Source organism: Pteronotus mesoamericanus, unplaced genomic scaffold, assembly GCF_021234165.1.
Source record: "Pteronotus mesoamericanus isolate MK-2021 breed Mesoamerican mustached bat unplaced genomic scaffold, CSHL_Meso_final contig_116, whole genome shotgun sequence".
NCBI lineage: Eukaryota > Metazoa > Chordata > Mammalia > Chiroptera > Mormoopidae > Pteronotus > Pteronotus mesoamericanus.
In genome coordinates, this window is record NW_026555027.1 from 6,277,920 (window position 1) to 6,303,316 (window position 25,397).

The following is a 25,397-nucleotide window of genomic DNA, read 5'->3' on the forward strand; positions in this document are numbered from 1 at the left end:
ATGAGCAGGGGCGCCCACCCGACCTGCAGACTCATGAGAAACGGCTGGTGGTTGCTTTGGCTCTCCAAAGTGTGGGCATTAGGCAGTAACAGCTGACAGCAAGATAGGTCATTGTTTGGTTCTTACCTGCCTGCATACTTTGGTCTTAAAATTCATTGTATCTATACTTTTATGTCTCTTCATTCTCACAAACTGTTGTCGCCTCCAGGACCTGCCAACACATTTCTAAACAGACACATGCTTTTTTTGCAACAATGAAAACACCTCAATTTCTATCATCAGGACACATTCATACATGGGCCAAACACTGCACTTCCATACTTCACTCCTGGAGGGAAACCAGCGAGTCAGCAAACAGCATCTCCCACCCCGACCAACCACAGTGAACAAACTGAAATCCAGAAGACACAGGTGGGTAAGATGTATGCACCTACAGGGGTCTGGCACAAATAACACCTCCTTTTTTATTATAAAAATCTTTTATTACAAAATCATAAGCATGTAATTTTATAACAGTATCACACTCAAGCACACCATATGACATTTTAGGTAAAATGTTCAAATTAAAACCATAAATTATTACACCCATATTATTACCAACCATACTCAAGCAGGCATTACACTTCTGCTGCACCCTGTCTATAAGTGATTCCATAACTAAAAAAGAAAAAAGGATAAAAGACATTCATAAACTCCACCATTTTAAAATTTATTTTCACTAATGAACTTGAGTCCGCGGCCGTGTGGAGTGGTGTGGCTACCTGGAGTTCACAACTCACCGCCATTCTAACGGGAGACCCCACCAGGGCTCACGCTAACACCAACTTAACGTATTACTGAAGTGAGGATGCAACTTTCTGTCTGTTTCATTTTGAGGAATGTACAACTGTTACTACCTTATTACCAACTTTTATCCATGAAAAACCTGTAGAACTCCTCCTAGTCAGAAACCCTCCATATGTTAGGACCTCCAGCAGGCTACCAACTTTCTGATATCAGAGTTTCTACACCAAATTAACCATACTTTGCCATATTAACATAACCTGTAGCTTTTGAAAAATTTAACTATATTACCTCAAAATAGTCAAATAAAACAATACTCCCATCTAGTGGATAAAAACGTCTGCTTATTTCAGCCATGAACAGCACCACCATAAAAAAGGAACTATAACTACAATGAATTTAAAATAAGTTTATTCTGCTTGTAACACCCTCAAAATACTCCCTTGAAAAAAAAGGAACCTAATGAAACAGTGCAGCTGCGCCCCCTACAGGAATGGACAGGTGACACACGTAACAAGCTATCTGGAATCACGTGTAAATGTTACTCTGAACCTCATTGGTCGTCACCAACTTCTTCAGTATCTCTGTGCTCTGGGGGATATTCTGAAAGGAGAGAAGGAAGGTGTTAATACGGTGAGACTGCGAGCTCAGTCAGAAGCCACGTGCAACACCCCTCCCCCCTGCCCCGTCCCAACCACAGGCACCCACCGCAGAGGTGCTATCGCTCCCCTCTTCTTCCCAACAGACAGGCAAGGCAAGAAGGTCACACAACTAAGCATGTCCTCCCGGCGCCCAAACCTGGCTGAGGAGCCTCCCGGCCGGTGGAAGCCACCTGCAGCCCTTACGGAGACGCAGCGGACACGACGCGCTGGCCGGGCCCACCTCTCCCCGTGGGCGCTGACTTCCCTCTGCGGCCCAGCACCTTGCTCATCACCCTTCCCCTCAGGGCTCCCCGGACTCACCCACTTCTGGGCTCCCACTGCTGCCCCCTGCACATGGCCACCCACTGGGATCCACCCATCTTTCCAATCCAGCTGAAGTGCCACTTTCCCTGGGGGACGACGCTCTCCCCATGCAACCGCACCCCCTGTTGGCAGGACAATCGCCCACGCCCCCCGGAGGCCCCAGCTGACTGGAACACTCCCCGAGTTCCGCTGGACATCTACATACAAACGCGGTGCCTATCAAGTCCAACTGCCAGATCAGGAAGCTCCACTGTGAGGCAAAAGAAGCTCTAAGTGCTACTTAGGTTTTAAACTGACACCATACATTTATGGTTGTTACTACATTTGTTCATTATAGTAAGTCAGCTATTAAGTTAATGAGTTAAATAAAACCTTACCTTAACCAAACCTTTTAAGCTTCTGGAAGAAAGGACAGGCTTAAAAGCTTCAATTGTAATTAGGTCTAATTTCATCACATCAGTGTAACACAAGTACAGAATGGCAGGGATTTTCCATACTTGACAGTAACTCAGAACTATGAACATACAAGAAAAAAACACAAGTTTTTTTATTATAGGATTTTAAAGTAAAACATCTCTAAATGAAGCCTACTTTTAAAAAACAGCTGTCTCTGTTGCCTCTTTTAATCAAAGCATTTACTGCCATTTTAAATCAATTCTGATGCATATTCTTTCAAAGTGTTATTTTCTTAAAGTATTCTCCTGATTTTGCAAATATTAGGTTTTTTAAATTTTATTTTTCAATGGCAGTTTACCTTCAACAGTATTTTGTATTAGTTTCAGGTATACAGAATAGGCAAACATTGTTTATTTTGCATTTCCTGAGCACACTACTGAGATACATGCTGAGGAGCCACAGGATTAAAGTTTCCTAACTATAATAAACATAGTAAATTAAATGTAAATACTATATGAAGCATAATATAGACTACTAAACTGCTTATTCCAATAAGCTTAACATTTAAAGAGAACAAAACCCTTTTATTTATTAGCAAATAATAACTAATTATATATAGTAACATTAACTACTGAAAGGTGACAATCTAATTTTGATATGTTGTTAGTAACAGGAACAAGAAATATTAGAACTACCAAGATTCAATATCTGAAACCTACTATTCTATCAAAACACACTTTACCAACTTTCCATACAGCAACAACTTATACCTAACACTGGCTCACTTGAGTTACCAAAGACCAAACAGAAACAGGGAGACTCCGAAGGGCAACAGTTAAGAACCCTGAGCTGTTCTCATATTAACTGTGTCTGGAAAATTTTTAAGCTCAAACCAAATAGATGGACTAGCAACTACAGATGATGAGTATAAACAGCAATACATCAGTAATCAGTAGCAAATTACCGCAAAAAGATACCTAACATTCACTCTGAAACCTCTATAATTTTATTAACCAATGTCACCCCAATAAATTCAATAAAAAAGAGGGGAAAAAAGATCTCTAACATTCAAAGTACTAACTATCAATAAAGCAGTAACAAGCTATGATGTAAACGTCGCACACTGTAACACCACCTGCTGCAGGGAGATCGTGAACAATATTCGGCTGTTCCAGCAGCGAGCAGCATGGAGGTTCTTTGAAATTCTGTGTTTTCAGGGCTCTCAGGAAAGGACAGTGAAGGCTACTGGTAGATTCTGAAGTTTTATAGTCTGTGACGTGTCGACTTGTGAGGATAGTTACTTGCATATTCTTCTTTGGACAAGAGCCAAAAACCTAACACAAAAAATTGATTTCAAATTAAAATACACCCATATACAGCTTTGTTACAGAACAGCAACATTCCTCTGGGCGGGGAGCCAGCACCCCTCACAGGGACATCCTGCCTTGCGGGCGCAGAAGTGTCCGTGGAAAACCAGACACACACTGCGCTGCCCCTCACCTAGACCTGATCTTGGTTCTGTCACTTTCTAGTGGAGAGGCCTTCAAACCACGTTCCTTGCCACTGCAGTCTGAGGGGGCCAACCAGGGACAAAGAGGGCCAGGGCGGCCATTCCCCGGCCAGCGACGTCATCGGAGTTACCAAGGCACTCGGCTGTGACCCCCATCGGCTGCCACTTTCACTCCCTCTCCTACCAACCAACGATGCCTGCAAATGAGTCTTCTTAAAATCCAATTTTAAGTGAATTTTAGAAGAATTTAAAGTAGCCCACCTCCCTTATCTGGAGTTTTGCTCTCTGAGGTTTTGCTTTCTGTGGTTTCGGTTACCCGTGGTCAACCACGTTTTGAAATTATTATATGAAAAATTAGAGAAATACCCAAATCCTAAGGTTTAAATCCGTGTCGTTCTGTGTAGTGCGACCAAGTCCCACCCCGTCCCGCCCAGAACACGGGCCACGGCTTCGCCCCGAGCAGCCACGCTGTGTGCGCTCCCCTCCCTTAGCAGCTGTCTCAGCCACCCAACTGACTGCCGGGGGGTCGCCGAGCCGGGGTTCAATTTCGTTATAATTATTCTCGTTTATTATTAGCTGTCAATCTCTTGATTTACAAACTAAGCTTTATCACAGGTCTGTATGCACAGGAAAAAACACACCAGAGACTGGGCCAGTGCGCTCGGCAGCCGGAGGCACCTGCTGGGGCCCAGGAGCCGCCTGCAGGTGCGGCAGGCTGTGCGCTGCGAGCGCAGGCAGGTTAACCTCGCCCTGACCTCACCGTCCTCCGAAGTCTGTATCTGACGGATTTCCAAGGGTTCCTCCAGCTCTTAAAAATCTATGATAATGTAAACGAGGAAAGCAGCTATTTTTTAAAGAAAACAGAGATTTCAGGCCACTGCACCTTGAAAATATTTTATCAAGAGAAAAAAGTGGCTATTTCAAATAGTAACAAAAGAAATGAAGATATTATATGTCATAAATGATTTGCATGACTGATTTCATTACTTAACAGCTTTGTAAATAAACACTAAAAAAGCTAACACTGTGTATGTACATTTGTTACCAGGCCTGGCCCATTCAGTGTTAGGTCCCATAACATTGCTCACAAGGCCTAATTTACACCTTGCCTGTGATACTTAGTCTGAATCCACAACACTTAACGCTGTCGGACAGTGTGAGATCATCAGTACCACACGGCTGACCTGACCCAAACAGTAAAGGGACCTAAGAGTGTCCCTAGAAAAAAAATATTGATTAAAAATTTTTGCTTTAGAAATGTGTAAGCGCACATTTTTTTAAGTCTTGAAGAGTATTTTCACAGTACAAAAATAATAAAATATTTTTTCTTAATAGTGCTCTACATAAATTAAAAATAAAAATCACAGCAGTTTCCTACCCTTCTGAGATCCGATGAACCCGCTCCCTAAGAAATACACATAGGTACATGAACATAAAACATGTATATACTTATCAGAATATTCATAGATCTCCTTAAACAATCCCTCCATTAATAAAATGCATTTAATAACTTTTAGTGAATGTTTCTAAGTATGCCAACCTAGTTTAAAATGAAAATACATTAAGTTTCTTATTTCTAATTAATATCTACACAAAAATATACCTAAGATTTAAGCTAAAATGTTGCTATGACACATGTAACAGGTGTACTTCGTTTAAAAATAATACTGTACATAACTGCCAAAATTATGGTTATTCTCTAAAATTCCTAAATTCTTCACTGAAAAATCTGTATTATTCGGTATATACCATATGCATAATTTTCCCACAAAATAAAGCCTCAAAAGACTCACAGTGCTGAGAAAAATGGGATAGTATCTTGGGGTCTGGAGGGAGTGGCGGCTTAGTGCCAACCCCTGCCTGCGTCCGGTGCATCCCCGGCTCTGCTGTTCTCTCCCCGGCCGTGCCCTGCTCTGTTTCACGCGTGTAGCTTGTCTTTCAAACAAAATAATCAGGTGGATGGGAAGAGTTCATTCAACTAATGTTTTATGCCTCCACGACCAACAATCTTTAGCACAATGCTAATTCTGTTTGTTAAATAAGTCCTTTTATTCTTTATATTCTCTAACAAATTCCTACAATATTTTTAGGAAGAAAAAAAAACTTCCCCGACTTCAATATCTGACCGTTAAGGTTTAAGAGTAAAGCCTCTGACCCCGTACCTAACGGCCACACCTGCCACCCAAGCCCCCCGCCCACCCCTCTCTTACCTTCTCCAGCCACTGGTACTGCTGATCTTCAGCAACATAGCAACTGCACTGACACAGGAAAATCTAAAAAACCAAATTCCAAGTTTTTGTACGGTCAAATCAGTTTTATATACACCCCAGACTGTCACCAGATAGATATCATGTATATCCTAATATAACTTAGATAACACTTGTGTTCCTGAATTTGCTACTGGCCTACTTTTTTTTAATTTGACAAGCTACTACTGGCAATTAGTATCAGAACGAAGTGCACATCGACAGAGCCAGCACGAGACACTGAAGACAGGCCCAGCAAAGACCACCAGACTCCGCTTCATCAAAGAGCGAAGGCAGCAGCCTGCTGTCCTTCCGAGGGCCACACACTGCGCGTGAAGACCTGACCCCACATCAGGAGACGTGGCCACCACAGGAACAGCAGGTGACGGCAGTGAACAACGGCGGCCCGACGGACCTCGGCCCAAATGGCACCCTGGTGTGTTGTCAATGCCTGTGAGGATGGTGTTAGTTTAGGAACTGGGTTCCAGGCCATATGCTCCAGGTGAAATAACCTGCAATGCCATGAGGCTCCCAATTAAGGATGCCCAGGAATGATGCCATCCACAGAAGTCACCCACACCTTCCCATAAACTACTGCCAGACATGCTAACTGCACAGGGCAAGCACAGAGGGGGAAGGGGCCGCAGGACAGGGGAGACCACGAAGACTGGACTGAGAGGCAGCTGCACACACAGGTTCTGAATACTCAAGGCATCCAACCAAAATGGTACAGCAGACACAGTAACAGAAATTTCTCCTACTTGACTCTATCTAGTCTCAAGTGAAACTTTCACACTAAGGGCCAGATAAAGAACATGCTCCGTTTCCTGCTTCATTTCCTATAAACACTGGACCTTTTATAAAAATGCTCATGAAACTTCAGTAACTTTGGGGTACCCGCTATAGAAACAAACTGTATTACAAAATCAAGCTCTACAGTTTTCAGGGCTAACACTTGCTCCTTACCTTTTGGAATAAGCAACATTATACGTGATGGAATTACTGACTGCTCCCATTGTCTGCTCCCCTACCCCTGGCCTTTGTGCCTCCGCCCAGCGCCTGTGAAATGGAACCCCGTCAGACAGCAGACGGGAGAGACCTCACCTGCCGGGCTACCTCCTCTGCCTGCCTTGCCTCCCAAGCTGCCCAGCCCACTGCGTCCTCTGAATGAACCCACGAGCAGGATAAGGACAAACACAAGCCAAAGAAATCACTCAGCACCAGCTGCCCAATGTCTTTTCTGCTGGAAATATCAGCACAAATTAGGTTAGGGGGGAAGGCTGGCATCAACAGGATTGTATTTAGCATGCACGAAGCATTCATTTGTCCAACACACGTTAACTGAGTTTCGAGTGCATACGAGGCACTGGCTCAGCGCTGCATTTTAGAGCAAGGGATGCAGAACTTCCTGCTTTCATAGAATGAATACATTTTTGCATGTCTGGAGTCATCAACTGAAATACTTTTTTGAATGAGGGCAACATTTAAATATCTAGTGTTTATGGTTTGTTTCTAACAAAGTGGTATCAGAATTTCCTAACAACTTTACCAACACAATGCAAGTGCCACATTAACATTTATATGAACAAAGTGGTCACTAACACTGCCTACGGGTAGAATTCCTCAAGCCAGAAGTCTGTACAGAAGAAGGTGGCATTCAAACGAACACTACATAAGTGCTGCCTACACAACTATTTCTCAAAAAGACAAGGTAAGTCCTACATACCGAGGGATTTGATTTTAGATGATAAAACACGCAAAAAGCGTCTGTGGGGGACACATGCACAGTGTCCGTCGTTCTACACCATTCATTCCAGAGTTTGGCACAACCAACTTCTTCCCAGGCTCCTGAATTCATAACAAATGATGACAAAAATGCTGTAAAAACAATTCACATAAGTCAGTGTTTGGTTCTGCAGGCTGCATTTTCTAGTCAATAAAAAGTAAGTTCATTCAAGTCACTGCAGGATTCTGGAGCTAACAATGCCATTCTGGGTCACTGACCTTACACCATGACTTTGCAGAAAAGGAAACAGAGGCCTTAAGGAGTAAAAGGCCACGCTCTGAGTGCAGATGGTAGTAGAGCCAGGAGTTGGCAAGGTTTACTGACACACTTAACAATGCTCTCACAATGCAATACTTATCTGGAAACTTTAGGCTGGTGGAACTTTCTATAAATGACTCAGTGGTTATTTATCTTCTGCTTGTTTTGCAAGCACTGTGGCTACCTGATAGAACAAAGGGTCCTAACTGGAGTTCCTAAATGCTCTCCTCTGAGCCTGAGAACCCCCCAAAATAATACAGGTTTGTGCACTTGCACGTGTATGTTGTTTTAGCTGAATCCTGCACTGCTCTAACTTCAGCTTCTCAAATGGATTCATTTGTGTAAAGACTTCAGAACTTAAGTACTCAAAATTAGTGATTCCTGTTATTTTCAGTGTTATCATTATGTTCTTAAAGGAACATTTAAGAAATGTTCCAAAACATCCAAGAACCATTGCTACAAGAGGGCTGTATACACGCACTATCTTCTGCCCCTCCAAGTCTGGCCAGAACAGGTCCTTGAACTTAAGGAATTCTGGACATTTAAACACCCTTGACCCTTTCCTTGAATCTAAGTTCCTAAAGCTATGAGCATTTCCTTTAAATCTTTTTAAGTTTATGAAAAAGACATAAGCAATGATAGATTTTACTGAAATACAAAGTTATAAAATAACTTTACAGAACTATAGCTTTTTCTTTAAAAAATACTTTTTTCTAAAGATTTTATTTATTTTCTAAGGGGAAGGGAGGGGCAAAGAGAGAGACATCAATGTGTTGTTGCCTCTCATGCACCCCCTACTGGGGACCTGGCCAGCAATCCAGGAATGTGTCCCAACTGGGAGTAGAACCAGTGACCCTTGGCTTTGCAGGTTTAATCCACTGAGCCACACCAGCCAAGGGGAAAAAAAAAAAAAAAAAAAAACACTTAAAATCTTTTATGATGAAAAGGAGTAAGTAACTTGACATTTTATTCTTTCAACAAAATGTCTAGTCAAATGCATTTCCACTCACCTACTGCATTATTTCCAACTGCAATTATAAACTTGGAGCAAGAATATTTTTCCAGCAGAGAAACTTCCAAAGATGTTTTTGTCTGTCTTCGAACGAGCCGCACCTCCCTAACAAAGGACACAAAAGACAAAATTAAAGTAACTTAAATATGAATAGTATTTTACTATGATGCAAATACTATAATTTTGTATTAAGTAATATACAAACTTTGATTTTATCAAGAACATAATTATAATCTTCAGGAAACAACAGAATCGTCGGAATCATGTGATGATAACTAACAGAGAAAACCGTTTGATACCAAGTTCCTGGAGAACTGAATAGAATCAGGCTGTCCACTTAACCCACCGACCAATCACTCTTAGCATCTTGAAAAGTGGGATGACCCCACAGGACAGCGAGCAGCTAGGAACACCAACCACCACCTTTGAAACTCTCTCGTGGGCAAAATATTGAACCTGAATCTGACCAAGCCTCTAGAAGGAACTTCCATTTACAGGAAATGCAGGTAATGGATACATGTTAAAGGACGCCAAGAGGAAGCAATCAGACAAACCCAGAATGAGGGTCATCCCACAGGACAACCAGTCTCTGAGCAAAGGAGAAAAAGGAGGGGCGCTGCTCTAGATGAGAGAAAGTGGAAAAAAACAAAACATCTAAACATAATGTGTGGGCCTTGTTAGATTTCTGATTTATACACACGCAGTGTAAACTGTCATGTCAGAGAAAACTAGGCAGATCTGATCATGGATTGGCTATTATATAGTATCAAGAAATTATTAATGTTGTTAGGAACGATAACAGTATATGGAAAAAAGTGCCCATAGCATTTGAGATGCATTCTGAAAAAGGCGCAGGTAGGGAAAAGCCCATGGTGACTGGGACTCACGGGTGATGGAAGATAACTGTGTCAAAATCTTCATCTCGCTATTTTCTCCAATTTTTGTGTTTGGAGAAAAAAACCCCACCTGCCACGTAATGCTAACTGAAATGTGGGGCGGAGAATAAAAATCTTATGAGAGTTGTCTTATGTTTAATAAACCAAATACACAACAAACTTGGGGCACGAAGACTTAGCACTGTAGCCCTGGAAAAACTTAACGTCGACAAGAAACCACCTAAATCAATGCTGAAGGAAGTCTTGCAGGCCGCCCCTTTAAAGAACACGGGAATCCACCCAGCCCACCGAAACTGCAGCAGGCCAACATCAGCCCGCCCCCACTCAACACCCCAGGAGCTGGTTCTGCCAGTCCCACCGAGGACTTTCCGAGGCCCAAGGCAGAGCTGGGCCGCGGACCAGCGGCCACCGCCTGCGTCCCAGGCGCCTATCCTGCCCCCGCAACGGCCGGAGCCCGGGACCGCGCCATAGGCCCAAGAGCTCCGCCAGCTCCTTACGTCCAGGACCTCACCTCTTCCGCGCCAACTGCCGCCGGACCTCCCTGTCTTCCGGCGTCTCCGTTTTCCCCTCATCTTCTTCCTCCTGGTCGTCCGTCCCGGCTCGGCACGGCGCTTTAACCACCTCTCCGAAGAACGTGGCCGCCATGGTCACCCTCCCACCCGCCTAACAGCGGCGCCGCAGGACGGCGCATGCGCCCCCGCGCTCCGCCCCGCCCCGCCCCGCCCCGAGAACCAACTCCGTGTAGGTGCCCCAGAGCATCGCCACGCCCCTGAGCCCTGCCCCCTAAAGGCCTCCGCTCACGCGCCCCACCCCTCTGCCAACACCCACCGCGCACGCGCCCGACCCTAGGGTCGCGCAAAACCAGAGCGTTTTCTCCCTCCCAGTGAGCCCAGCGGAGAGACCGAAGGGAAGATCAGATGACTGCGGGTTGAAGAAGCGGAGGCGAGAGGCGGATGCGGGGCTGGGCCTCCTGTCCCGACAGGTAACGGACCAGGGAAGAGAAGGGGTCGGCCGCCCCTCCCCAGACTGTAGTGCTCCGAAAAGAGGCGCACCCCTGTGCCTTTCCCTCCCTCGCTCCGTTTCCGTTTTCCTGCTCCGTTAGGAGCGGCAGGGTGAGCTTTAGTTTAATCACCATGCTCCAAAACGCGATCGCTCCCAGGTAGGTGTCGGCCCGGACCGGGCGCGTCCACGGGAACAGTGGGCAGTGGGAGGATGGCAAAGCAGGAAGAAACACAGTGCTTCGTGGTGTTACAAAAATGAGGCCTTTACTCTGGCAGTAGGAATCCACATTTCAAAACAGGATGATCGTCAAGCTGATCTAAAAGACTTTTTGAGACTGCAAAAATATTAGCTTTTTTAAAACTTGGCCATTTCTAATACAAAGTTTACTTCCGCTTTAAATAACCTTTCACTAGTAAGCAAAGTAAGTATGTGTTCAGTTGGTTCTCTTTAAAATTTGCTGGAAGACAAAGTTCACGGAGCACTGCTCCAAGCAGGAGGAAAATGAGACAACTATACCATAGTTCGAATAAAAATTAAAATATCCGGTATTGCAATGGAAAACTTTTTAAAAAAATACCTACATTTAGTTGTGCTGGAACTAGATGGCATTGTTTAAATTTTGGAACCCTGTCCCTCAATAATCACTAAGTTAAGTACTAATTTGGGGTCGGGGAAGCCTCTGGAGAGGAAAAAAAAATCCCCGAAAGTTACTAGAAACATCTCGTTTTAAGATGTGGAGAAACAATGATCAACAAAACCATTTACATAAGACTGATATTTAGCAATTTTACGTATTACTGCAAAATTTAAGACTGGGCTTAGAAGCAAAATTTGAACTTAAGTATAAACATTAAGACTCAAATTGCCATCCTGTAAGAGCTTAGGAAATTTTAAGTACAGCTACAGAACTAGAATATACAAGATTACCAATGTGATGTTTTAAAATTGCATTACAACTCCTGGGTTAATTGGCTTTACAGAATGACTGAATTGCAAAATAAAAAGGTTTGGGTATCACCTCGTCTTAGTCCTTTTGTTAAATAAAAATGTCATTTTTTACCATTGAGATCCCCAACGTGATTTCACAATTATATTATGAAGAAATAATTTCTGGAAAGCTGATTAAAATTATAAAGTAATAATACATTTGGCCATGATTAAAATTCTGCACACATTTGAGAGTGTTTTACAAGAATGTTAAGTTTTAAACAAAAGCTTATTTCATGCCGTTACAATAAGTTTAGGCCAAGCACTTAAAAAAAGGCAAATATATGTTCAAATTAAATACTAAACTAGACAAGGGGTTCCATTATGAAAGAAGGCAGGTGATACAGTCTCAAGTACTGACAGAATTTAACTCCACCAGAGTAAATTCCAACTTCAAAATTGAAATCCTTTCGTTACACTGAAATTGTCAAAAAATTTTGCATACAATAATCTTGAGATTCAAATATTTTCGTTTTGTGGTATTTGTTGATAAGATACCAAATAAGTATAAATATGGGGCTGGTAATAGGTTTAAATTTCATTAGAGATCCAAAAATCAAACCCCATGCACCTAAAAATGTCATTTATTAGGAATTTTCCCCTTTCTCACCTGCACTAGTAACAAGATACTAGGATCAGCATTTCAGATGAAAATAGACTATAAACAGAGCAAAGGACATGAACTATAGGGTAGAAGTATTCTGGCTTATGCTAAGAAAAAGAAAACAAAAAAAGCCTTTTTTTAAGCAGACATGCAACCACAAACAAATTTCTCAAGTAATCTAGACACTTGGCCAATCTGTATAACCAAAAAATGTGAATTACATTAGTCTTTTAATGAAAAAGGAATAGAAACCCTTAGGTTTCCATATTTTACTTTTTCAGATTCATACATGCAAATAATATATTAATATTCATAGATATGTTTAAATAGGAAAACAATTCAGCTTTCCAATATTATGTTCTATATTAAAAAGATTTGACAGTGCATTCATTTACTCTGGTGACTTTAATTTCAACAACTACCTATTAACAAATTAAACATCATTTCAAAGAAATTCTTTAGAGTAACAAAACAAGATTTTCTAATCCTAGAGAAGGCCACAATGAAATAGCCCAGACATACTGCCATTCCAGCTGTTGTGATGAGATTGTAATAAATTCAGAGTGTTCATAAAGTTCTAACCTTTAAGCTGCTGTGGAGAAACATTGAGGATGTCAGTGACTCATCTAAAAATATGACTGTTTTGATCTTAATCTATAGTTTTTATTTCTTAATTAAAACTAAGACTGGCCTCATCATGACACATTTTGGCATCTCTGTAAATGCTGCTGCCTGAAAGTAAAAATGGGGACAAGAAGTTCTGATAGTCACAGTCCTGGCTCTCATAGAAAAATATATATTCCCTGAATTAGTCATATCAAGTGGTCACCATTCAATAGGAATTCCAATATTATGAATAAAAGAAGACCTTAATGGATTTTCTGTTTCCAACACTAATTATTAAAATCCCCACCATTGAACCCCCGTGTCCTAGTTTAAGTTGTTTTGGCTTTTGAGTTGTGCATTGTAGGGACTACATGTTGCTCTTTGTTTCACTCAAAAATCAAATAGGCTCAATAGCACTTCTTGAAATGTGCCTAATTTTTATTTGATAAGGACACCATCCATAGTCATGGTGGTCTGAGTTTTTAGTACTCTAATGCAAAACCCTTAAAATGAACAGGTGAAGATTTTGAATTTCTCTCATTCCTTTAGTTTTTCTTATAGACCCTCTACACTTCCCATTAGGGTTGGTCTCCCATATCTAAGTGTTCTGCGTACACTATTGAGGGGTGGGGGAAGACACATTGTTGCCGACGTGTACTAGGTAGTTAGGCAAAACATAGGGGCTTTGTACTGAACAGACTTTTTTGTCATTAGTCCCTAAACAATACAGTGTAATAACTATTTACATAGCATTTGCACTGTGTTAGGTACTATATGTAGAGATGATTTAAAATATATGGGAGGATGTGTGTAGGTTATATGCAAATACTTCCTCTTTTATAGAAGTTCGAGCATCTGGTTTTGGGGGGGTCCTGGTACTAACCCCACCCCTGGGATATGGAGGGACGACTGTATTTTCTTCCTCTAAGGAGTCAAGAAATTTCCCCGAGAAGAAATTCTTTCTGAAGAGGAGAAATCTTATGAGAAGCCATTTGTCTTTTCTTTCCACCTCTCCCAACTACAGGCTTCGCAAATCTATTTTCTCCTCAGAATTCTTTGTAGTTAGTGCCTGTACAAAGGCTCACTGGGAGGAAGCCTTCCTAGGATGCACTTTCGACTCTGGATTATGGCTTTCAGAAAATTCCTGGAAAGGTGCCAACAAGGGATTAATTTAAGAGCTCAGAGCAAAATGCAACTGCCAGTTGACTTGTGGCCCCTGTTTTCAATCCCACCTCTACATTTTCATAGACACTAACTACTGTGCTTTTTCTTTCCAGGAACTGAGCTGACTAAAACAAAAGCATTTTGCTATTAATATCTTCTAGCTCTTTTTCACTTTCAGAATTTATACTTGTATCATCCTCTTTATAAACATTCAGTAACTTTTTCTTAGCCGCAGCAGAAGCATTTCGATGGGGCAGTTTTCTGCTACTCTTCCTAATCCAGACATTTTCTGGTCCTGAAATCGTTTCCTTTAGATTACTCATTATCTTTATTTTATTTGCAGCAACAGTAGCACATCTGCGGGGAACTCTCTCGGGCACCATTTTTGCTTTCAGAGTGTCACTAGGCATCTGCACTGCATCCTTCTGATTATGCAAACATGTTCTCATTTTTGTATTGGGTTCTCTGTCTCTAGGAACAGATTCTGAAAAATGAGTGAAAGTTCATGTAAATGCAAAAATCTTGTAACACAAGATTTTACTACTTACATTCCTCAACAATACATTCCTAAACAATAAATTGTAAAACTACTCACACTGCTAAATACATAAATGATCAATACTACATGTTTTTGACATTGATATAACCTTGCACTTCATTATCTACGAAAGGAAGTCTTGAATAGAATCTTAGTTCCCTCCACCTGGCATACTTTATAATCTGTAAGGATAACAGTCACTAAGAACAGTAGCAGACTTGCAAGAATGGTGTTAAGTATCATAAAGCATCATAAAACTGTTCATCTAAAACCTGAATTTCAAAACAGGACCACTTACAGGTTTTAAGTTTTTGGTATCATTTCCAGCACTCTGTTGTACTACTTCCATATACTCAGTAGGAGTTCTGAAATCTTTCCTAGAACCTAAATGAGGAAAGGCGACCATGGCATGACAACTCAGCATCAGCTGTATTCCAAGATCCTTGTTGAGGCTTTAACACTAATACATACTAGTACTTCCTTTGGCTCACCCTCCCCCCACCAAAGAAAAATTGGTTAACTAGTAAATTAAAAAGTAGGAATTGTATACTGAAATGTGATTTTAATCCCAGGTTCATTTTTTTCCCCAAATACTTGAGCTTTTTACATAACTGGAACTGTTAAACCCTAGTTTCAATATTCAGATATTTTCTGAGCTAGGTATGTGCCAGGCACAGAGGATCAGGATAAAGATTCAAAAACAAAGTAATTCTACACATGTAAGTATAGCTGCTATAAAGAGCTAACCACTGCAGTGTGCTGTGAGAACACATTCTAGAAACTGAACCTCCTGTAAGGGGCAAGGACGGATGCCTTCGAAGTATCCTTGCAGCCAGGAGCTAGAAAGGGAAGAGATCCACCAGACAAAAAGAACAGAGCACTGGGGAAAGCAGCCCGTCCAGGCTGACTGAGGTGCCTTCCGAGGGCAGCCGTGCTCAGGAGCCACGGGTCAGTAGGCCTACTACTTCACGTTTATCAAGGTAGATGGGCCCAGAGCCAAATTTTCACATTTCAGAGACAAGATGCATTAGTACTCTTCTAGGGCACAAGTATTTCTTGATAAAAATGTCTCCAAAGTTCTTTAGCCCCTGAGTGTTAGGCCTTAACTCTTGGCAGTCTTGTCTGGAAGTTATTAAGAATGAAACGCTCTAAAACCGTCTTAAGAGTTGAGGAGTCTGGCTGGGAATGAGTTTGTAGGTCCCTGCCTCATTTCCAGAGATTCAGTAGTCCATAAGGACAGGCCGCAGATCAAGAAATACCACCACTTGACATCTTGGAGAAATGATGCCCACTGTAACCTTTTCACTGCAAAGGACTAGAAAATTAGGGTTTGCGGGTTGTCAGCTATCGAGCTGTATTCTCTATCAGTGGAAGTACCAACTACCAACCTTCTTAGTTTTTCTTGTGAATAGATGTCTGGCATCCCATCACCAAGGACAAATGAGTACACATGAAAATGGCTTCTTTGAGTTGACATGTTCATTAACAAAGAGTGAGGATCCTGAGGAAAGTCAGCTGCCCTTAAAAGGAAACCCCTTCAGGTTTTACCTTAAGTCTATGAAACTCATTTCAAAGATGTGCCTGTTCTTTCTCCAAGATCCGTAACAGTTCTCCCCAAACAGGTTAGGAATTACTTTATTCAAAGAACCCCCACCCCCCCACAAATGCATTAGTCCCTTTTATCAAGTATGTTTCACATGCTTTTCCAATGAAGTTTTTTCTAAAGATACCTTGTTTTGTTATGTATAAACCACCTGGCACTGCAAAAAAGACCGTCCAGCAGGCTAACCTGATCAGCAGGGCAGCGCCCCATGCAGCACACCCTCCCACCCTTATCTGGGCTCTGAAGCCACATGCGTATGAGGCTGGGGGAGTGAAATGGGAAGTGGCTTAAAATGCTGTATTTTTATCACTTCAAGGAATTTCTTCTGAAGAGTTTTTAAATTGTGAACATGAGTCTCTGCAAACCAACCCTAGATCCAAAGCTAATCTTGAGCATGTTATCAGTATTGGGCAAAAGCTAGAACATACAGGAGTGGGCAAAAGGTGGCTTACAGTTGTGAGTCCACAAGTTTATTCCTGTAGTAATTACTGCACTATTTGTATTACAACTGTAAACTTTTTGCCCATCTCTGTATATTAATATGCTACAACATAAAATGAACAAAAACATATAGCAAAATTAAGGTGGAATTTGAATTTATGATCAAGAATATACTAGTATCACTCAACTAAATGCAGCCATTTGCATGTTGAAGGCATTAACCATAGGCAACTGGTTCATTCCCAACAATATACCCAGTTGACAAGCATAAAGTCCTATTACAACTCTTTTGTGGGACAAAATGATTTTAAGTTGCAATGATTAATTCCTTTGCAACACAGTGATAGAAATACCCTATACTGACAATTTAGGACCCAGTAAACACATAAGACATTTTAGTAAATGCTTATTTGTTAAGATTCTACAGGAAAAAAAAACTGCAAGTAGCTTTTAAAAATACTTAAAGGAAATTTGAACTTCAAATAACTATGTCTAGAATGGGGAATAACATGGGAACTCCAACTTGATAAAGCTGTCTCTCTAAAGTCTTAGAACATAAAAGGGGAATTACATAAAAATGTGAGGAAGACAGAAGTGTAACTTGTGTGGAACTAAAATAAAAATACATGTGTTAATTTTATTACGGAGAACTTGGTAAATTATAAAGTGCTTTATTCTCCTTGGAAAACTACAGTTTTTAGAAATACATACAGGGTAATTCAGTTAGAGAAAACCAATTTATATGTTAGTGTACAAGCTTCAAAATTTTGGATGCTGTTCTCACAGTTCATTTGTGGTAGTGTCGTTTAATGCTGACAACACAATTCCAAGTCCTAGTGTCCCAGATGGTTCTGGATCAGTTGGGTGTGTTGGAACATCACTGAGCGCTTGAGGCATTGTTGCACTCCTACAAATGGATCCCCATCTGGGTGTGGCTAAAACCTCACTAGTTGAACACAAACTTAGGGTCTGTGGTAGCACCAGATCAGGTTACCTAATTGGCCACTTTAAATAACTCTGCTCAGCGTGTAATTCTAAGAGGGTCTGTAGCAAACAGAAATGGATATAGGACAGTACAGCTTTGACTGAGAGCAACAATCTCCAGTTTCTCTATTTTAAGAATTCATATTCCAATTATACTTGATACAAAATTGTTTTCCTAAATCCACAGTAAACCACATCATTGCTGTAGAAGTATAAAGAAATTTTAATCTGATCAGCATTGTAACTGGAAGATTAACAAATCTGAGAATGGAAAAAGAAAATGCCTGAATCAAAAATAAAATACACCAGCCTATTTCACATACTTTTCAAGTACTGACTTTATTCATTGGTGTGGTTGGTGGATAAATCAATTCCATATAGAGGGGAAACCTTTTCATGCCAAAATCATAACCTCTCAAGCAAGCCTTTATCAGAACTGGTTTGAGATGTCCTCTTTTCATTGCTTCCCTTCATTTGTGATTGAATGACCAAAACTCAGTAAGCAAATAGCATTTATCACTGATATTCATCCCCCCTGAAGTTTCCAAAAGGATCCCACAAACTGCAAAGTCTCTTTAGAGAATAACTAGAATAGCGTTTTCTGTAACTCTGCGAGTTCCACATTTTACTTTTTCCTAGGGCAGTTGGTAATGCTGAGAGCTCCTACTGTATGGCAGGGTCAGGTCAAGAGACTGTCAAATAACTATGTAATCTAGAGCCGTTCTCCACTAGTTTGGTCACTTGTATGGTTGAGTAGATGAACTTCTGAAGTCTTTAATTCATCCAGTGAGGGTACCACAGAGCCTTGAATTGCTTTATTTTGTACTTAGAGCTAATCTACAGCTTCCTCTCATATCTAGAAAAGTTAACTGGTCACCTTCTTATGATTCTCACAAGATTGGTGAAGGCTATTCATTATTTTCTAAAAATCTGATGAAAGCTCTATGAAGTATGGAAAGAATCTGATACTAATCTGCTTAATGGACTTTTGAGAGGTATCTCAGAGCCTTTTAAACTAACATAGGCAGGACAAGGTATCAGAGGTAAATGCTGAATTTCCCATCGACTTTACTTCCCTAGTGAAAAGCAGCAGGGACACAGACAATCCAGTGACAACCCCTGTTCAAGCCCATCTCGTGCCTCCCTTCAGCTCCCCCAGCTCACAGCCCTGTGTTCTGCCTGCCTGAAAAATTACAAATGGATAGAGGTTTGGGAGCTGCATAAGACAAGAGGTAAAGATGAGCTGCATGGAAAATGGACCCCGCACTGCAGACCTTCCTGAATTAATCAGCCAGGAGGCTTGAAGTACTTTTAAAAAAGAAAAAAAAAAAGACATTAAATTTATTATGGTTAGTAACTGACTAAACAATTGGTTCCTAGATGAAAATGCTAAGATTCTAATGTGCTAATGATTTCATGTAGAAAGCTAGAGATCTTGTGTGGAAGAGGAAAATTAAAAAGATTTGACTCTTTACCAACCAGTAAAACAGTGAAAATTTTACAGATGAACTGAATGTGTACAATCCAAGGACTAAACAGGGATCAACACTTAGAAAATTAGCTTCAATATATTAAAAATTAAAGAATCCTTTAATATTTAACAACTGAAAAGGGTAGTAATTTCTAAATGTTTTCCTTGCGGCACCAACGGGAAGGCAGGCTGGCTGCTGTATGTAGTTGGTCATCTCCTTTCAAGCAGGTCAGTCAGAATGCCTTTCTCTTTAACAGTCCAAACCCCCATTAAAGGTTTTAATAAATGATTAAACTTACCTTAAAATTAACTTCAAAACTAAAGTATGACGAGAAAATACGTTGTAACACTGATAATTATACTGAGTGAAACTATTAGTCTTGACCCATTAGGGTGTCCAACCCACGGCTCAGGGTGGCTATAAATGTGGCCCAACACAATATCGTAAATTTACTTAAAACCTTTTTTTTTGCTCATCAGCTTTTGTTAGTGTTTGTGTATCTAATGCATGGCCCGAGATAACTCTTCTTCCTATGTGGCCCAGAGATGCCAAAAGGTCGGACACCCCTATAGAACATGCTGCCGAATACTGGGGCTAACCTCCCCCCCCAAAAATCCCTAAGAGCAATCCTTGAAAAGACAACAAGGAAGAGTCTAGACATTTTTCTACCATATCAACAATATATTAAGACAAGCCTGGCAGGTTGAGTTACTGGTAAAAATCCCCTTGAACTTAGAGAATTCCCATGTATCCTTAGGCAACATCTGTAATTTAAGAAAATAGCTATAAAAATACTCTTTAAATGTGAGAGGATATAACATGGGCCTTATACTATGTACACTTCATTCCTTTCCATTAATTCACAGTGGAGCTACAAGTAAAATTAGCATTTATTAATCTATGTTTTGAACTATGTTTTTCCAAAACACTCCATTTTCTCCCTAGCTTTGACAAATTTATTTGATCTTTCTGTTCCCAAATACTAGAATTAAGAGACAGTCTTTAAACTGTTAAGCTGCAAATTTCTTAGGCTTTCTGCTTTATTATGCCCCGATATCCACAGCAGAGTGTGAGGTACACTTATATAATTGACAAAAATTTCTTCTACAATGAAGACACTTGGTTGCACCCCATCATACTAGAACTGAGCTATAACTTCCATACAATGTAAGGAAACTAAAGTATCATATTTGGTGACAGCTATAAGGTATCTGCCAAAATAGATATGCTGACTTAATATCAATGAAAAAATGGGGCTGGTATTTCAGTCATAGTAAAGGACAAGACAAAAAGCCCTTATCTGGCCATTTAAAAGTCACTCAAAAAATCAATTTAGAAGAAAGCAAAACCAAAAATATATGTTATGCACCTTTAACAATGTTCTTGCATTCTGCTATACAAAACCTTTGTTCAGGTAGTACAATCCAATTCAATTTGAAGTGACAGAAGAAATTAAATCCTTTCAGCTTAGTTTTTAATACTATACAGTGAAGTTAATAAATTTTGTGTTCTAATTATTTAAAAAAAAAAACAAACACGCTAGAGGAGGAACAGGGAATGTAGTATGGACCCAGTATTATTCTAAACCTGAATTTTTACTTAGGATGTCATCAACCAATGGAGTGGGAAGAATTTGGTGACGTTATTGTTTTTGGACAGTAGTACCCCAAGACTATATTTTTATTGGTTTATGCCTCCTTTTCCCATTTGTACCTCTGGGTTTTCAAGTGCATTTTCCTAAAACTTAAGTTCTTTCCTCCCACTTCCTTATGATAAAACTAATTCCCTTTTCAGGTACAACTCTCTACTATTTAAAAGAAACTTTTGTTTTTTAACTTAGAAGCTGTAACTACTTTATCCTTTTCTAAGGATTACTAAATTGAGAAAGGATTTAATCAGAGATTTTACCCTAAAATAAAAAAGGGAGAATGACCACCCTAGGAATCTAGGAATAAACTTTTCCTTTTATTCAGAAATTACTATCCATTGTCAGTGTACCCTTTTTAAATAAGGATATGGAAAAAATGCTTTTAAAACCTAATCTTTCTAAATGAAACCTTTTTTCCTTAATATGCTTGGTAAAATTAGTCTTTCAAAGAAATCAAAATTCCAATGTAAATACTTCAAACATTTTTGTTTAAACCATAAATGAATAAAATCGTAAGACTTTGGACATACACAACCACAGTAGTTTTTTTTTTTTTTTATCATATACCATTAAGTTATTTCAAGTGCAATGGAAAGCTACAGCACTTCTGGATCAGTTCACATTCAATTTGTAACCTTTTATCTTTTCTCATAAGAAAAATACAAACTGATCCCAAACATATTAAAGTACATCTGTGCATTAAATCCCTGCGCATTTTCGCATAAAGAGAAGTAGAAAAAAGTCAAACGTTCTAGTGCTCAATGTAAACATTTTGAACAATTAATTATTTATTAATTTTCCTTAGAGATATTTAGGAGTGCGTGTCACATATTCAAAGTTAAGCTTAGGAATAGCACCATGACCAAAAAACACCATAAAAATTATTCTCTCTATAATCCCTTAGTTTTACTTCAGAACTTAAGAAGCTACCATTGTCAGTCATGCCTTCAAAGTCACCAGGTCGATTCTTGTTTTTTTGGATGAAACCAGAATATTTCTTATATAAACAAGGGTCTAACCATTTTGGACAAAATGAAAAATTAGTAATTAGTTGACCAGCCAATCCTTGACTATATCATTAATTCAGTCTAAGAGATAAGAACAGTTCTATTGGTGAAGCCTAAATGGTCAAAGTATCATTTTCACAAAAGAATTTGTGTTTATGAATGTGTTCTGTATTTACTTATGGATTTTTGGTACCTTTTTGCAAATGATGGTAAACATGGAGTTAAAACCCTGAGAAGACATTAAATGGAGAAGCTTAAAGAAGAGTTTAAATAAATTAATGGATATGACATCTATCACCACTTCTTAAAATTAGGAAAGGAAAGAGCATTCCATTAATTTCTTCAGGTCAAAAATCAAGGACAATTACCCTGCATCAAACTGTCTACTGTAAGCTTAATACGAGCTTTGAGAAGAGGAGCATCGTAGTTCTGAAGTGAAGGCTCTCTCAACAACCAAAGGAGAGAGGCAGGTATCCCAACTATCTCAGCTGGTCATGTCCAAAAATATCCTTCCCCTTACATTAATGTAGGAGGAGAAAATATTTTCTACCATGTCAAACAGAATAGGTTATTACAAAGTAACACTTAAGAACATTTTCTAACACTAATACCAGAGTCTGGTGCTTTTCCATATCTGCCACCTTAAGAATACACAGGAGAGAAGGGTTAATTTAGTCTGAAACCGAATAGTTAGGGCCAATAAATAGTAAAGGTGGAAGTACTGTAACATACCCCTTCGCTACAAAATATGTAAACCATTTGAATCAAGTCCATGTTCAGGCACAAACAAGCTAGGAATGGCCACCTACACTGTTTGGAGGAGCACAACCTATCAAGTAAAATATTTGGCTCGAAAAAAATAAGCTTACTATGGTATTTGATGATGTGATAAAGGTTTCACTTTAAATGGATTCCAAAATTATCTTCCCACAAAACATGACTTTCTTAGATTTTTAACTAGAGGTTACTAATACATTTAGTTGCCCAGCGAAGAATGCTTGAGATTGCACAAGGCAGCAGTAAGCTAAAACAAAGAGATGGAGAATAACATTTAACTAGTTTCCTGTGTAGATGAGATTTGCAATTGCACACTTAACCCTACAATTTCAATAAAAATGAGAGAAACTACATATAATTTAAATACTCTTTTAGTCCTGTACACTCTACTGAAGAACAAACTTTCCTAAATCTAAGGCACACAAACTCCTCTATTTCACAGAGTAAGACTATGGAAGACCAAGAGTTTGGTTAAATCCCTTACGTGAAGACCAGGAGATCTTGGAAAAAAAATTATATAGCATTTTGTTAGTGCACAATTTAAAAGAAAATGCTAGGACAAAGGTCTGGCCTTAGAGGTTTGAAATACACAATCAAAACACTAAAAAAAAAATAATTTACCAGCACTTTATAAATTCAAGTTTATAAAATAAAAATGCTATTTTTTCTTTAAAATAAAGGGAGAGACTCAACAGTATTTGCAAAGAAAACTGAAAACCATTTCAATGAAAATGACCAAATCTGGTATAATGCATTCTACTCAAGTAGCCAGGGAAAGAAAAAAAAAAGTGGTAGGTACCTTGCCTACCTACTACTAATCATGGTTAACACCTCCCATGATTGTAATGTCGGTATGCACATAATATTTATGAAAAATCTGTAAACATAGGTCATGTGAAATTGTTATACTACAATAGGACATGGGTTAGAAACTACCACCTCTCGACAAATTCAGAAAATATCTGCATGGCACTTGCTACCATGAAAGTAATGCTCATTGGTTATGATAACCAGGATGTCTAGTGTTTAACACATCTCAAACTCTTGCTATATGTAGTTACATACTGTTTAAGTAGATCTGCCCCCAAAATGAAGCATATTTTGGCACCTGTGCTGAATGCTGCTACAAAGGCAAGCAAGTGCAAATAAAAATAACAGTCATGATTTAGTCACATTCATAACTTTTCATAGAAAAATATAAATATATTCCCTGAATTTTAGGACAAAAAAATAATTTCAACAGCCAGGTTTCACCATAAATTCCAGTCCATTTTCTCTTTAAAATGAACTGGTTTTCCCTCAAGGTCATAAGGTGCAATCATCAAAATCTAACACATTTTCTAAGTTTCTATCATCATCCCCATCATGGTATCTCACGGTCCTTCTACCCTGATTTCTCGTTTTTATTTTTGAACGTCGAAGAACTCTCTTAGATTTTGCATAGTCCAGATCCTCCCAGTCATTATCATCCACACTTAACCTAGGACGTTTGCTCTGTCTTTGTTGCCTCACAGTTTTAGATATGTTAGCTGTAAAAGTTTTACCTTTTCTAACTACTTTTGCTTTTCCTTTCGTTTTCCTCTTTTTGGTTTTTGTCTCATCAGCACAGTCAACGTCTGACTCAGTTACAGATCCCAACTCCGAATCAGACCTAGGACTAGTGTCAGGTCCACACTCTGAATTCCCTGTTGTCTCTGAAATTTTCACGTTCCCCAGTTCAGGATGCAGTCTCTTCCTTTTTATTTCCGTCTTAGCTGCTTCCTGCGAGTCCTGAATCACTTCTGTCTTACTGAAGGGAGCCTTCCCATAGGTCCTGAGTCTTCTGCCATTCCACCTGCGCAGCCCGTAATTCAGTTCCTCTTCAAAGTTAGTCTCTGCAGTATCTTTTTGCTCCGAAGTTGACTCAGAAGAAAATTTTCTACCAATCTCATCCCCTGGAATATGGCTTTTTATATCTTCCTCTGAAGACCCAATCAATGAGTTCCTTGTTCTAGAAGGGGCAGCGTTTGTTTTGTGATTATTGGTATGCCTAATAGGCCTGTTCCTATGTTCTGAATTTGACATACCTTCAGAGCCTGAGTCTCCACTTAAAGGCTGATGAATGCTCTTTGTACTACCTTCTGAGTCAGCTTCAGGTGGCTCTCTTTCACAGGCATCCTGGTTGTTTGGCACTTCACAGTTTAGATCTCCCTCAGAATCACTCACTATCTTCTTAGCTGTGGAACATGCAAAACGGAGGGGCTTTTTCCTTCCACTTTTGCTTCTAGTACACATACTTTCTAAACTAACATCTTCCACATCACTCATGAGTTTAATCTTACTGGCAGCAGTGGCTGCACATCTTCGAGGGATCCTTAGGAGACCTGTTTTGGCTTTGGAGGATTTCTTAACCACCTTTGAATTGCTCTCTGAGTCACTGGAACAGACCCTTTTTCTGGAAACTTTTCTTCTTTGTCCATGGTCCTGTGATGTAGAATCTAAAAATTAAGAGTATTTCTTTAATCTTTAATAGAACATTTAAACAACTGCAGTCCAGAATTCTTCATTCTTATTAGCTTGGAAGGAGGATGGCAGTGAGCATGATGGGAGCAGTAACTTGTCAGCCTCAGCACCATTCACTAGTACAACAAATTCCCATCAGTAAAATCCCATGCCTTTCTAGCTACGTAAACAAAACACCTGACACTAAAACATTTACATGAATACCGACTA

General features: G+C 39.8%; 2 protein-coding genes across 5 annotated transcripts in view; both read right to left on the reverse strand.

Annotated features, from left to right (window-relative positions):
- Nucleotides 1-529: 529 nt before the first annotated feature.
- PSMG1 (proteasome assembly chaperone 1) lies at nucleotides 530-10,540 on the reverse strand. Of its 2 annotated transcripts, none has more exons than XM_054578431.1 (7): nucleotides 10,364-10,540; nucleotides 8,955-9,061; nucleotides 7,627-7,748; nucleotides 5,865-5,927; nucleotides 3,280-3,478; nucleotides 2,126-2,262; nucleotides 530-1,386 (listed from the first exon to the last, which is right to left on the reverse strand). In XM_054578431.1, exons 1-7 carry the CDS (start codon nucleotides 10,495-10,497, stop codon nucleotides 1,312-1,314), a joined length of 837 nt encoding a protein of 278 aa, XP_054434406.1. In that variant the 5' UTR covers nucleotides 10,498-10,540; the 3' UTR covers nucleotides 530-1,311. The 2 variants fall into 2 exon arrangements, with proteins under 2 accessions (XP_054434406.1, XP_054434397.1); XM_054578422.1 differs by having other exon boundaries at nucleotides 7,627-7,778.
- A 2,990-nt stretch (nucleotides 10,541-13,530) lies between these two features.
- The window catches only part of BRWD1 (bromodomain and WD repeat domain containing 1), a 111,375-nt gene continuing 99,508 nt past the window's right edge, over nucleotides 13,531-25,397 (reverse strand). For 2 of the 3 annotated variants that reach the window (XM_054578400.1, XM_054578390.1), the window contains exon 41: nucleotides 21,452-25,162. In XM_054578400.1, coding sequence (XP_054434375.1) covers nucleotides 23,991-25,162 — 1,172 coding nt within the window. In that variant the 3' untranslated portion in view covers nucleotides 21,452-23,990. Of the gene's footprint in view, nucleotides 14,700-21,451; nucleotides 25,163-25,397 lie in introns of those variants that run through there. The other variant, XM_054578409.1, reaches the window with a different exon arrangement.